Source organism: Oryctolagus cuniculus, chromosome 3, assembly GCF_051225735.1.
Source record: "Oryctolagus cuniculus isolate XC-2025 breed Fujian yellow rabbit chromosome 3, ASM5122573v1, whole genome shotgun sequence".
In the NCBI taxonomy this organism is placed as follows: domain Eukaryota; kingdom Metazoa; phylum Chordata; class Mammalia; order Lagomorpha; family Leporidae; genus Oryctolagus; species Oryctolagus cuniculus.
In genome coordinates this window covers 153,161,067-153,174,862 of record NC_142869.1, presented here as the reverse complement: position 1 = coordinate 153,174,862, position 13,796 = coordinate 153,161,067, and the positions used below count along the sequence as shown (strand labels likewise).

General features: G+C 41.7%; 1 protein-coding gene across 9 annotated transcripts in view; it reads left to right on the top strand.

Moving 5' to 3' along the window:
- CTTNBP2 (cortactin binding protein 2) overlaps positions 1 to 13,796 on the top strand; it is a 219,481-nt gene that overhangs the window by 115,761 nt on the left and 89,924 nt on the right. For all 9 annotated transcript variants that reach the window (XR_016230706.1, XR_016230707.1, XR_011387007.2 and 6 more), the window contains 1 exon segment: positions 4,864 to 5,088. Coding sequence is in view for 6 of the 9 variants with exons in the window: in XM_089327939.1 (XP_089184065.1) it covers positions 4,864 to 5,088 (225 nt within the window). In the remaining 3 variants the exon portion in view is untranslated.

The window sequence follows — 13,796 nt, the reverse complement described above, 5'->3', positions numbered from 1 at the left end:
TTAGGATGCTTTCATTTCAATCTGAGTGCCAAGGTTCAAGTCTAGGATCCACTCCCAATTGCAGCTTCCTGCTTATGTGTGCAACAGGAGGTTCCAGCTGATAGCTCAAATATTTGGATCTCTGCCACCCAAGTGGGAGACCCAGGTTGAATTCCAGGTTCCACCTGGCCCAGCTCTAACTCTGGGCATTCAGAGAATAAACTAATGAATAGAAGATAACTTTTTGTCTCTCTCTCTCTCTTTCTGCCTCTGTGCTTTTAAAATAAAAAGAAAATTATATATAAACTTTATATATGAATGATATATGTCATGGCTATCCCCTGGGCTGCTTGTTAGAACAAAATGAATATAAAGCATTGAAAAAATAAATAATAGGACCTCAGTAAAAGTTAACATTTGTTAGTATTTTAAAGAATTATTACAGAATCATTCTAGCTTTCCATAAGATAAAATTATTTTGACTATAAGCTTGTCAGTATGATTTAAAATTGATAGGCAATATCATTTTATAATGTTTTAATTATATAATGTACATTTTAGTTTCTTTTTCTAGGATTATAAACTATATCCTTCCTTTTATTCTTACCAGTCATGTCCAGACTAGTTGTTGATTATATTGAACGAAAGCCAAAGTAGGTTTTCTGTATATGTTAAATCCACTAGTAATGATGAATACATTTTTGACTTCTAGCTTGTGACTTTTTCAACAAAATGTTACAAAAGTTCAAGTTTTAATGAAATTATATTTTTATTCATTTAGGCATTGTAGCTGGGCTTAACAGTCCCTTTAAGAGTCTGGGTTTATAATTACAGAATGTCTTGTGTCTTCATAATGACTCATTTCCCTGAAATGTGTTTCAATCTCAGGTGATTGTGATAGTTAAACCACAAGACTGATTGTACATAAAGTGATTCCTTTTTCAGAGAAAGAGTCCCCCTAAACTCTGTATGATAAACATTTCAAATCATTCTTTTTATCACATCTATATGGCTGATTTGTTCTTCTTTAAAAACAAATGCATTAAAAATAAGTTCCTAGTCACAAAGTAAGATGATCGCAAGGAAAGTAACTTTTTTATAAGAATATTAAAAGAAATAGATGTCATCTTTGTTGAAAATTAGGTGGAGTTAGGGATTTCAAATGGCATGGACATATGTTCCACTATACGTGCTTTCCTGAATCCGGATTAAACTCGGGAATTTTGAGGATGGACAGAATAAGAGGAGGTGACCTTGAGTGAGTTGTTGAAGAAAAGGAAGCTGTCCCAAGCTGCCAGCATACCATGGATGAAGCCATGGAAGGTAGGGTGCTTGCTGTGAGCGTAGGAGTGGTGAAAAGGCTTTGAGGCCGGCGCCGTGGCTCAATAGGCTAATCCTCCGCCTTGCGGCGCCAGCACAGCGGGTTCTAGTCCCGGTCGGGGCGCCGGATTCTGTCCCGGTTGCCCCTCTTCCAGGCCAGCTCTCTGCTGTGGCCAGGGAGTGCAGTGGAGGATGGCCCAAGTGCTTGGGCCCTGCACCCCATGGGAGACCAAGAGAAGCACCTGGCTCCTGCCATCGGATCAGCGCGGTGCGCCGGCCGCGGCGGCCATTGGAGGGTGAGCCAACGGCAAAAGGAAGACCTTTCTCTCTGTCTCTCTCTCTCACTTTCCACTCTGCCTGTCAAAAAAAAAAAAAAAAAAAAAAGGCTTTGAGCAAGGTTTTCGAAAGGCTCTTCTGACATGTCTTTATACAATCCATATTGGGGTGCAGAGAACAATTATTGCTATAAAGGATGATGAATCTTGAAAAACTACCTCTTACCTGTCGTGGTCCTCCTGAAGTTGTTGTCATCTGTCTTGAGTTTAGAGAGTTGAGTCCTTCATAGAACCCCCTGGTTATGTCATGCACAGAGGGTAAACTCATCCTTAGCCATCATTTTCACAAGAATTAGCCCTGCAAAGAGGATTCTGACATTGGCCTAATGTCTTACCCACACTCCTGACACAACACAAACATAGTTTAAGCTCTTTCACTGTGGAGACTCTGGGCTGCATAATTCCATTTTCCTGAGTCCAACAGACTATCTTTATACAATAAGGATGCACTGTGCATCCATTGTGTATTCTGTTGTGGGTAGGAAGGATGGCACTATTTAAAGTCTCCCTATTTGAAAGATGCTCAAAGCAGAATATTTGGGGGATCCATAGCTCAACGGGGCTCAGAGTAACTTGGTTCCTCCTGAAAGGTGGAAATTACAAACTGGGTGTCTTACTGACCAAACCAGACCTAAAACTCTATTTTGTTTGACTGGAAAAGTGTTATAATTAAAGAAAAAAAAAAAAACACATGAATGCCTTTTGTTAGAATGTATCATCTCTAGGTCACCCAAAGTCTGCTATTCCTCACCCACTGAGAACATGCCACATCAGCTGCATGGCTCCCACGGGAGTTTGACTGTGTCACCAACTGCCCTGCATCCTAGTAATGGGATCTTAAGATTCCCAGGAGTTCCCAGATGGGTAATAGGATCTACTACATTCTCTCTTCCTCTATCTGGAATACTCCTCTACTTAAGATAGAATACATTCATAAGAAAAAATGATTTTTTTCTCTCTGGTAAGAATGATACCATAAGTGAATATATTTTATGGTAATAGTATATACAAAGGATGTTCTAAAACTTTATGGAAAATCTGTATTATGAAAAATTTGGGTCTCAATTTTTTTGCAACAAAATGAAGTAATAAACATTACATTTATTCCTCCTCATGCACCTGCAGCCCCTTCACCCCCTTCAAATCCTGAGAAGACTAAAATGGCTTAGAAAGAGGAGGAAGTTTTGATGAAGAAAGAGGTTGTTAGGGTGAGCATTTGGTCTCACAGGACCCTGTTTAAGATGCTATGTACAATAAAGGACTGCTTGTGTTCCAAACTGGGTTGTGCTCCCAGTTCCAGCTTCTAACCAATGCAGACCCTAGGAGACAGAAGGTGATGGTCCAACTGCATGGGTCCCTGCCTCCCTGCCTTCTGACTCCTGGCTTCAGGCTGGCCCAGTCCTGATTGTTGGGGGCATTTGGGGAGTGAATCAGTGGATGGGAGACCTGTCTGCCTGTCTCTTGAATTAAAAGGAAAAAAAAAAAAAAGGCCATCAGTTATACTCCTTATCCCCTTCCAAGGTGGTTGATGTCTGCCTACAGCACAAAGGCAAGCTGTAGAAGGGAATTTGCAAAACCACTGACTGAAGATGGCTCTTCTAATAACCAAATCAAGACTCTTGTGTAGCCTGAAGAGTCTATAGAACTTTATGATGTACAACTGATTAGAAAAACCATACAGCCACCAGGTTTTTATCTAGGGTTGGGGGAAAGCTACACTGAATAAATATGGAGGGGAAAGTGAAGTATAAAATGGAATTGAAATTGCATCTCTCAAGAGATATTTCTTCAGCGTATTGATTACATAATTGAATTTGAGGAATCTAGAAACGTCAAGTGTTTTGAACTCTCAAACTTTGCCTGTTAAATTTCGAATGGTTTTCTGAAAGCTAGCTTACATTTAATGATGAAACTGGTCTTGTTATAACTTTTATTTCTTCATCTAATTTGGTAATAGGCAGAATTTTTTTTTTCCCATTCGTCGTAGCACTGTTGGCTTACTGACAATGGTCTAAGGATGGAAAAGTTTAGTTGTTCAGTGCAGTGGCCTGAAAGCGAGGAGCTGCATGTAATATTTCCTTAGAAAACATGTTTAACATTTTGGACAGCTAAGCTTGATTTATTGAATTCAGTTTTCTACTGGCAGTGGCATAGATTGTTTTTTTCCTAGTGGCTATTCCAAGATGACCTGAAATGTTGGTAGATTTCAATACATTTTTCCTACTATTTTCCATGTTATGCAAACACCGTTGTAGCTTAATTATAGGAAATTTGACTTTGCTCGTTACATGGGTGGAATTAATTTTTCACTGATGGATTTACAATTAGAGTAAAACAAGGTTACTTTCTTTCCTGGGATTCTGTGAACTATGTTTTAATGTCCTTTAATATGAGGAGATAATTGCATTTCTGGAGGCTTTTGTATTTTTTTTTTTTGAGATTATTTATTTGAAAGACAGTTCTAGAAAGGCAGAGAGCAAGCGAGCGACCGATCAATCTTCCATCAGCTGGTTCACTCCCCAAGTAGCTGTAACAGCCAGGGCTGGGCCAAGCCAAAGCAGGAGGTTCTTCCAAGTCTCCCACATGTGTGCAGGGGCCCAAGCACTTGGGCCATCTTCTGCTGCTTTCCCAAGCACATTAGTAGAAGCTGGATCAGAAGTGGAGTATCCAGGACTTGAATCAGTGCCCGTATGGGATGCTGGTGCTGCACACAGCGGCTTTACCTGCTACACCGCAGTGCGGGTCCCCTAGCTTTTGTAGCTGATCAAACCTTACAAAATGTGAATATTGTGATTTTAAAATTTTCATGAAGTATTTTGTTTAACAAAAATCTTTGTAACATATTACTTTGCTCTAAAAACTTGTATTTTCTGAACTTTTGCTAGAAGTTATTTTCATGTCAGTATTTCTCATTTTACTTTAAATTCACCAAAAATTTAAGTCTGATTCCAAATTTCAGACACTTGAGACAGTAGAGCAGCATGGGGAGAAGCCCTGTTTCCATCCTTTGTTATGTAAAAGGCAATGCTCTTAGGAAAATTTGACAGCCCACTGCATGGTATGCCAGGGTACTCAGGATTCGGGCACATCTTTGCTCGCCTGCTGATATCACAAGCCATTACTCACAACATTTGTGAACACTATTTTGAAAAATAACTGCAAAACATTTTAGCTGTCTTTCTATATGTCTCAATTCTTTCTTTAATACATTGCTCTACTTTTGTTCTAGGCTCGCAGGAAGGAGGTGTTTATCCAGGAACGGTATGGGAGATTTAATCTAAATGACCCGTTCTTGGCACTCCAAAGAGACTATGAAGCAGGTGCCAGTGACAAAGAGAAGAAGCCTGTTTGCACCAACCCCCTGTCCATCCTCGAAGCAGTCATGGCCCACTGCAGGAAAATGCAGGAACGGATGTCCACACAGCTGGCTGCCGCCGAGAGCAGACAGAAGAAGGTACTGAGGCTTTCTGTCATTTTCCCCATGAAAGTGGAGGATGGAAAAAAAAATCCCTGAACTTGTTTTTTGTTCTTAAATACTTTGTTTTTTGGAAGGGCTGAGTTAAGAACTTAGAAGTATAAAATGCTGACAGGTCGTGGTATCCCTTTAAAAGTGCAGCATAAAGTGTTTTAAAATACACCTTGCAATGACACGAAATCATAAAGAAGTGTGATAAAGAATTGAAGTTTCTCACGATAATTGCTTTGCTACGTGGTTTAGAATATGGAGTTTCTAACCAGGTGGGAAAGGAAGACTTACCTTTCTGAAGCCGTTCTCATCTTCCAGCTGGCCCAGCAAGAGTGGAGAGCCAAGTTTCTGATCACTTGGGGCTATACCCAACTGATTTTACCCAGCTTCTGTCTAAAATACTGCTCTGCAATTGGAACTCCTTTTATAGTTTCCTTGGAGAGCGAAAGCTGCACACAGAGAACAGGATGAAAGTTTGCAGACGCACAGTGTGTCATCCTGCAGCTCTGGGCAGCATCAGACTCGCCTCCGGCCGTGATGGCCCTGTCGGCTGCAGGCCTCCAGCCTCCTGCTCACATGTGTTTCATGTAAACCAACCTCATTCCTCTCCTCCTAACGCCAGCATGCACATATTTCTTGCACTTGAGTCCATGCTTCCTAAGAGTCCTACGTTTGATCATGACTGATCGCCATCAGCGGCCAGGGGAGAGAGAGATGTAAATTGTGTCCTTCCACTGTGCTGCAGCAATAATCCATTCCTTTTACAAGCGAGTGAGTGAGGGCATCAGGAGAAGTTAAAACGTTCTGGTGTGATTAAAAGTGACACTCACCATGATTGAAGCACAAATTAAAAATATTTTTCTGTTTAACATTTTCTGAGAACTCTTTAATCTCTCATATTTAACACTTGCTTGACTATTAACCTGAATGGAGCCTACCATAAATGTTTATGATATTGTCATTTAAAGTGTGTGTTTTTCTTATAATTATATCTCTGTGTAATGAATGTCTCCACATATGAATGTCAGTGTCCCAGTGTATTAAAGAAAAAGCAAACATTTTCCTCAGTACGTTACATAGTAAAAAAAAAAAACAAGCAAAAGAACTAAAACATTGAGAAAAAGAGTCAAGAATCATGGAAGGCCTTCCACAGGTATGAGGTCAAATCAAACAGTTTGATTTTAGACTTAGCAAACCATCTACACAATCCTGCAACCACTGAGCTCTCTGGAAATTTTCAGAACTCCTCACAAAACACATTAGCAACAGCCAGTGTATTTCAGCTGATGTCATGAAAGCTCATTTGTATTTCTCGCATGGGATAGCATTTCCATTAGCTTCTTAATGAGTCAAATGAGCTACTTCATGATAAATTATTTCTGCTGGATTTTATGCTGCATTATCAAAAATCAAGAAAATATTTTATTTTTACATAACATAAAAAAATACTTTCCTAAATTGTACTTTACTCCTGCATTTTATTTTCCTTGTAAGGGAAAATACAGCTCATTTCTAGTTGAATCAAAGATTTTATTATCTAGCTTTTTTTTTTTTTTTTAATCAACTTACATCCTGTTTGTTTCTGAATGACTGGGTCATTTCCAACCTGGCTGGGAGTGAAAGGAAATTGTTTCTGTCCTATGGGCCCTGAGAGGCTAATATAAATTGAGCCAATGGATCTGCCTGCCATGTTTAACAGGAACACAGGAGTCCTTTATGGGCAAACCCATTGACAGTATAGCCTCAGTAAAGGGTAGCTCTGGCAGGAAGTGCTATGGTTGTCCTTAAAGAACATTCTATTCCACTAGATTATAGCATGAGAGAAGAGTGACAGTTTGAGTTTTTACTCCTGTATCTTTACTTAAAAAGGAAATACTACATCAGCTGATAAAAGCAGAAACTCCAAAGTCAAATTTTTCAGGAGCAAAATTACCCGTCACATTTATTGGTGAAGGTAAATGCTTTAACCATTCCCTTGCATATAGAGCAGCCTGAAGCTTCAGGAATCTAAAAACAGGAAATGGGGCAGGGGGAAATCCACCTTTTTAAAGTAACTCCAGTTCTTTAAATCAGTGCCAGGGCAGAAGTGTGGGAAAGCAAAGGCCCCATGATCTACAATTCAAGCATTTATTATCCAGCACTGAGCCTATCTTATTGGTGATTCTAAGACACTGGGCCTGCTCACTGCTCTGCTCAGCCACTGCAGGGGGACCAGGGGGCTCCCCGCTCATTCATGTGCTGGCTCCTGCTGAGATTACTAACAGGAGGGCTAAATGTCGGGGAACTCAAGCGCCAGAGAAACTTGGGAGAGAATCAATTTGGCAAATGAGACTGAGCAGCCTGTAAAACCACTTGGAGTAATCTAATGAGCAACCGTTGTCGGGAACCTTGCTCTGATAACCTAACTCTGTTTGGAGACCGTTGTCCAGGGTAGGATGATAGTTGGGTTTTTATTTTGTATCTTGAGCGTTATCTTTTAATAGAGGGTCTGTTTAATTCATGTGGACACTAGGGAGGAAATTAACTGTGCTCAAACATGTTATTGAGACTTAGAAAGCATCGCCTAGTATCTCTGAAGCAGGAAAAGACTTTTTGGTTTGAGGGAGGCCTTTAAAAGAGCACAATAACTAGAAAACCCAGATGGGGTGCAATTCTTTTCACCTGTGGCAAAAATGGGGACCCCCGACCCCACCCCCGCCCCCACTCCATGTGAGACACAGCTGCATGGCAGTAGATGCCTCCAAAAGAATTCTTTCCAGCAAATGAAGCCCCTTTGCCAATTTAGACAGCAAGCGCATTTATGGACTGGTTCACAGAAATATTAACTACCTTGCTGCATGGTTCAGCATGGCTGGGGACCAGCTCTGAGCAGACAGCATCACAGACAAGCCCTGTGCACAGAGCCCGGGTGCAGCAGGTAATGCTTCTGCGGGTGAGAGCCTGATGCTGCAGCCAGTGCTTTGCCATGCTGATGCCGGACATCGCCATGCCCTCATGCCTGGCAGCTTGTGTGCGCCTCCCGGACCTGCTTTGAATTGCTCATTTCCAACTGGAAGCCCAGAGCAGACGCCTGTGATCAGCCAAGCTTAGTGCCCCCGCCTTCTCACTTGCTACAGAGAAGACCAGGCAAGGGAGTGGGCACTGGGCACAGCAGTTAAGGTGCTGCTTGGAGTGCCCTTAGGCCATTTCAGAGTGCTTGGCTTTGGGTTCTTGCTCCACTGCTGATTCTAGCTTCTTGCTAATATGCATCCTGGGAGGCAGCAGGTGTGGCCTCCCTCATGGGAGATTGAGATTGAGTTCTCAGCTGCAGCCTGACCCAGCCCCAGCTGTTAGGGACATTTGCGAGAAAATCAGCAGATGGGAGATCTATCAGAGTGTGTGTGTGTGTGTGTCTCTCTCTTGCTCTGCAATGAAATAAATTAATAAATACATGAATAAATAAATGAAAATAATAAATAATTAAAATTCAAAACAGACCAAGAAAGTAACTGTTTCGCTTCTATGGGGAGGAATCATAAGGCAGAACATTCTTTTTTTCTTTTTTGAAAGATTTATTTATTTGACAGAGTTACACAGAAGAAGAGAGAGAGAGAGATCCACCTACTGGTTTACTCCCCAAATGATCACAACAGCTGGGGCTGAGCCAGGACAAAACAGGAGCCAGAAGTTTCTTCTAGGTCTCCCACGTCGGTGCAGGGGCCCAAGCACTTTGACTATCTTCCTTTGCCTTCTCAGGTTCATTAGCAGGGAACTGGATTAGAAGAGGAGCAGCTGGGACTCGAACCAACAGTTATATGGGATGCCAGCATGGCAGGCAGCAGCTTAACCTGCTAGGCCACAGTGCCAGCCCTGGAAAATTCCAATATAAGAATCACTTTCCAGTGCTAGATAGTTGGAAAAAAGTGACAAGTGGGACTGAAAAAAATTATTTGCTTTTTTTTTACTTTATTTCATGTGCCTTTTCCCTCCCACTATAAATAGCTGTATTCTACCAAGCCTTTGGTTTTCAGTGCCCTTCATTTCACTATATGATGTTTACCTTATCACATAGATATATTTTAAATTGCTTTCCAGACTTGCATTCAGTAATATCATTGAAGAGAATAATCTATAATAACATTTTTAGGAAGAGTATTTAGGATGTTTTGTACATGAAAAAATATTTTCGCTCATTCTGGAGTCTTTTTTTTACAATTCACTATTAAATTTCAAAATAGGTTTTCTCTTCCCAGGAGCATTGCAGAGTGAGTAGGGAGAGGGACAGCTGAACAGTGGGATCTGTGCCTTCGAGCAGAGATTTCGAGAAGAGGGCTGTTTGCCTCATCTGTGTAAATAGAATCCAGGCAACAGCCTGCTCCGAGGCTGGCCTGCCCTCTCCTCAAACTGGAGATTGAGAGGAAGAAGCAGAGCCCGCACTATGACTGGCAGGCCCTGTGAGTTGAGTGAGAGAGCATGCGAGTGCTTTTAGTGTATCTTCCTGCTAGATGTTTACCAGGAATGAGCAGGTGCAAGGGCTGACCAGGTGAACATGAAGACAAGGCTGTGGCAAGTGTTAGAAGGTTCCAGCCAGCAATCAGGAACGCAGTGAAATATCCTAAGAGAATGTTGTGTTCTGACAGGTTTGTACTGTGCCTTTGCATTTTATATATGACCATGGTGGTTTTGAATTAGAGCTAATCACCTTTCCTTGGCTGCAACTCTCCTGCCTACATCGTCTTTCCTTTCATTTTGTGAAATGTGTTTGGTGCCTCTTCATTCATGGCTCCCAGTCTGGGTGCTATTCTTGGAACAACCACCCACTTGGTCACAGCTGGTGAAGCCGCAGTAGTTCCACTGTTTTTGTCTGAGGGATTGATGATAGTGTTCCATACAAAAGTCCCTCCACAAGTGGTTGGGAGTAGATATAAATTGGACAAAAAAAAGCAAAATCAACTGGCACTTATTGTAATCTATGTATACTGTGATGTCTTCCTTTAAAATGTTTGTTTATTTTCAGCTACTTGAAAGGCCAAGCAACAGAGAGAGAGAGAGAGAGAGATCCATCCATCCACTGGTTCACTCCCCAAATGCCCACAACTGCCAAGGCTGGGTCAAGAGCCCAGAACTTGATCTGGGTGTCCCATGTTGGTGGTGGAGGTCCAAACACTTGAACCTTAACCTATTGCCTCCCAGGGTGCACATTAGCAGGAAGCTGGATCAAAAGTGGAGTAACCTTGGCCGGCACCACGGCTCAATAGGCTAATCCTCCGCCTGCAGCGCCGGCACACCGGGTTCTAGTCCCGGACGGGGCTCTGCTATGGCCAGGGAGTGCAGTGGAGGATGGCCCAGGTGCTTGGGTCCTGCACCCAATGGGAGACCAGGAGAAGTACCTGGCTCCTGCCTTCGGATCAGCACAGTGCGCTGGCCGCAGTGGCCATTGGAGGGTGAACCAACGGCAAAGGAAGACCTTTCTCTCTGTCTCTCTCTCACTGTCCACTCTGCCTGTCAAAAAAAAAAAAAAAAAGTGGAGTAACCATGACTCAAACTGCTGCTCTAACATGGGGACATGGTGGGTGCGCATCCCGAACGTCAGCTAAACCTGCTGCACCACAATGCTCACCATGTGATTTCTTTTCATTTTAGCATGTGGGCCTGATGTTTGGCCAACCCTGTAAGTTTCTGTAAGTTCTGAGAACAAAGAAAAGAAGCTCATAGATTTCTGTATCCTCCATAGTATGTAGTGTGATACCTGTATGTAATAGTTTAGTGGGCATCCCCCACCCATCTAGTGCTATTTGAAACACTGCCCGCAATAAAGCAAATAGCATAACATTCAGATCAGCCAAATTTATTTATTGATTGATTTATTTTAAAGATTTATTTATTTGAAAGTCAGAGTTATACAGAGAGAGGAGAGGCAGAGAGAGAGAGAGAGAGAGAGAGAGAGAGAGAGAGAGAGATCCTCCATCAATGGTTCACTCCCCAGTTGGCTGCAATGGCTGGAGCTGTGCTGATCTGAAGCCAGGAGCCAGGAACTTCCTCTGGGTCTCCCACATGGGTGAAGGGGCCCAAGGACTTGGGCCATCTTCTACTGGGTTCCCAGGCCATAGCAGGGAGCTGGATTGGAAGTGGGGCAGCTGGGACTCGAACTGGTACCCATATGGGATGCTGGTGCCTCAGGCCAGGATGTTAACCCGCTGCGCCACAGCGCCGCCTGAGATCGGTCAAATTTAAATGACTGCACATTTACCACGAGCATGTCAACCATAAATTTTTTTTACTGAAAATATTAAACTGAAGCTGCTTTGCTGATATAGGAAAAGTCAGTACAGAATCGCAGATGCCAAGTAAGGACAAGAAAGGGAGCTTTCCTGATTAAATAGTCAAATCCTCAGAGCTTCAGGCAGCCCTGAGATGCACCATGCTCACAGCGCATTTATTTAGCATACCCTTGTGCCTACTGAGTTAACTTACTTGACCATTAAGATGTTATATAGCAGGTTCTATGGTTAGCCCATTTTAGACATAAGCAAAATGAGACCACAGCATTACTCTGCTCTGTCCCTAGGCGGGCTGCCCCCTGAGCCCACCTGTTCTCCACCGTGCTATGTGCCTCTTCTCAAGGCTATCCAGTAATGTGGTGGCAGAACTCTGCTCTCCTGCTGCCCAGACCTGGACTCTTCAGAGTTCCTGTTTTCATCCTCAGTGCTAGAAATATTGATAAGTCCTTCATCATACATTTTTCAGAATAAAATTACATTTTCATGCAAGAAAATCTCTGGTGCTTGCTAATGAATACATTTTGAGTAAATATGGTATGAAACAAAGATGTTATTCCAGGTTAATTGATGGGAAATGTTGATTCTTCTTCAGCAGACAAATAGACTGTATATGTCAAACTGTGTAAGAAATTTCAAGGGGCCAGCACTGTGGCTTAGCAGGTAAAGCCTCCACCTGCAGTGCCAGCATCCCATATGGACACTGGTTGGAGTCCTGGCTGCTCCACTTCTGGTCCAGCTCTCTGCTATAACATTTGGGGAGTGAACCAGTGGTTGGAAGATATCTCTCTCTGCTTCTGCCTCTCTGTAACTCTGCCTTTCAAATAAGTAAATAATAATAAAAGTGGAGCAGCAGGACTCAAACCAGCTCTGCCTTTCAAATCTTTAAAAAAATTCAAACCTTACATTATATATCTCTTTTCTTCATTCTTTCATTTTCCTGCTTATTTATAAATTGTAAAGACTAGGTAACAAAGTTGTATCTTTAGCATTTTATTGAAATACAGTATGCATACTAGGAAATACATATAAGTGTACAGAGGAATGAGTTTTTGTTCTCTGATCATACTCATAACCAACACCCAAATTAAGAACAAAATACCCTAAAGATCCTTACTATTCCCCAACTCCATTTCTTTTTTAACATGGGGGAAAAAACAGTATATTGTCATTTACATGGTATGATTCAGTGAGGAAATATTTATAATTATATATCAAATGATATGACATCCAGACAGTTTTTATACTCTATATGTTAATTACGATAAATAAGAGAAGGCATGTGATACTTCTCTTTTTGGGTCCCGCTTATTTCACTTAACATAATCTCCAGTTGTATCCATTTTGTTGGACATATAGGGTTTCATTCCATTTTCTGGCTGAGTAATATTCCACTGTGTATATATGCCATGTTTTCTTTATCCAGTCATCAGTTGATGGGCATCAAGGTTGATTCTGTATCATAGGAATTGTTCATTGAACTGCTATAAATGTGAGAGTGCAACTATCTCCTTCATGTGCTTATTTCATTTTATGTGAATACATTCCCAGGAGTGGGATAGCTGGGTCATATCTAGGTTTATTTTTAGTTTTCTGTGGAATCTCCATACTGTCTTCCAATATGACTGTACCAACTTGCATTGCTACCAACAGTGTGTTAGGTACCTTTTTCTCCACATCCTCACAGTATTTATTGTTTCAGGATTTGGAGATAATGGCCATTGAGGTGATGCCTCATTGTGGTTTTTATTTGCATTTACCCGATGGTTAGTGATCTTGCACCTTTTATTGCTTTTTATTTTGTTATTTCTTCAGAACATTTACTTAGGATTGAATGATGTGATTTTAACACGTCTGTCCTGATAGCTCCGTGATGAAGATGATAGCCAGAAGTTTAGGGGAATTAAAGGCTGCTCATAAATATGGGTCAAAGAGCGTGCTATATCCTTTTAACATTAAATGTGTGATCCAGTTCTTTCCTCATAAAGAGTTACAAAGGTTGATGTTAGAGAGACACTCAAAATATAGTAATAGTCATACATTTAAGATTACAGCACATAGAAAAGATTTTGCAGGGTTGGCATTGTGGTATAGCAGTTTAAACCACCATCTGCAACACTGGCAACCCAGATGGGTGCTGTTTTGAGTCCCAGCTGCTCCACTTCTGATCCAGCTCCCTGCTAACGTGCTTAGGAAAAGAAGCAGAAGATGGTCCAAGTCTTTGGGCTACTGCACCCATCTGGAAGACCCAGATGGAGTTTCAAGCTCCTGACTTTGGTCTGTCCTAACCAAGGCTGTTGTGGGTGTTTTGGAAATGAACCAGCAGATAGAGGAATGACCTCTCTGTCTCTCCCTCTCTGTCACTCTGCCTTTCAAATGGAGAAATATTTTTTTAAAAAATCATGTATCACCAATATTTGCTTATTTATATTTTGATGA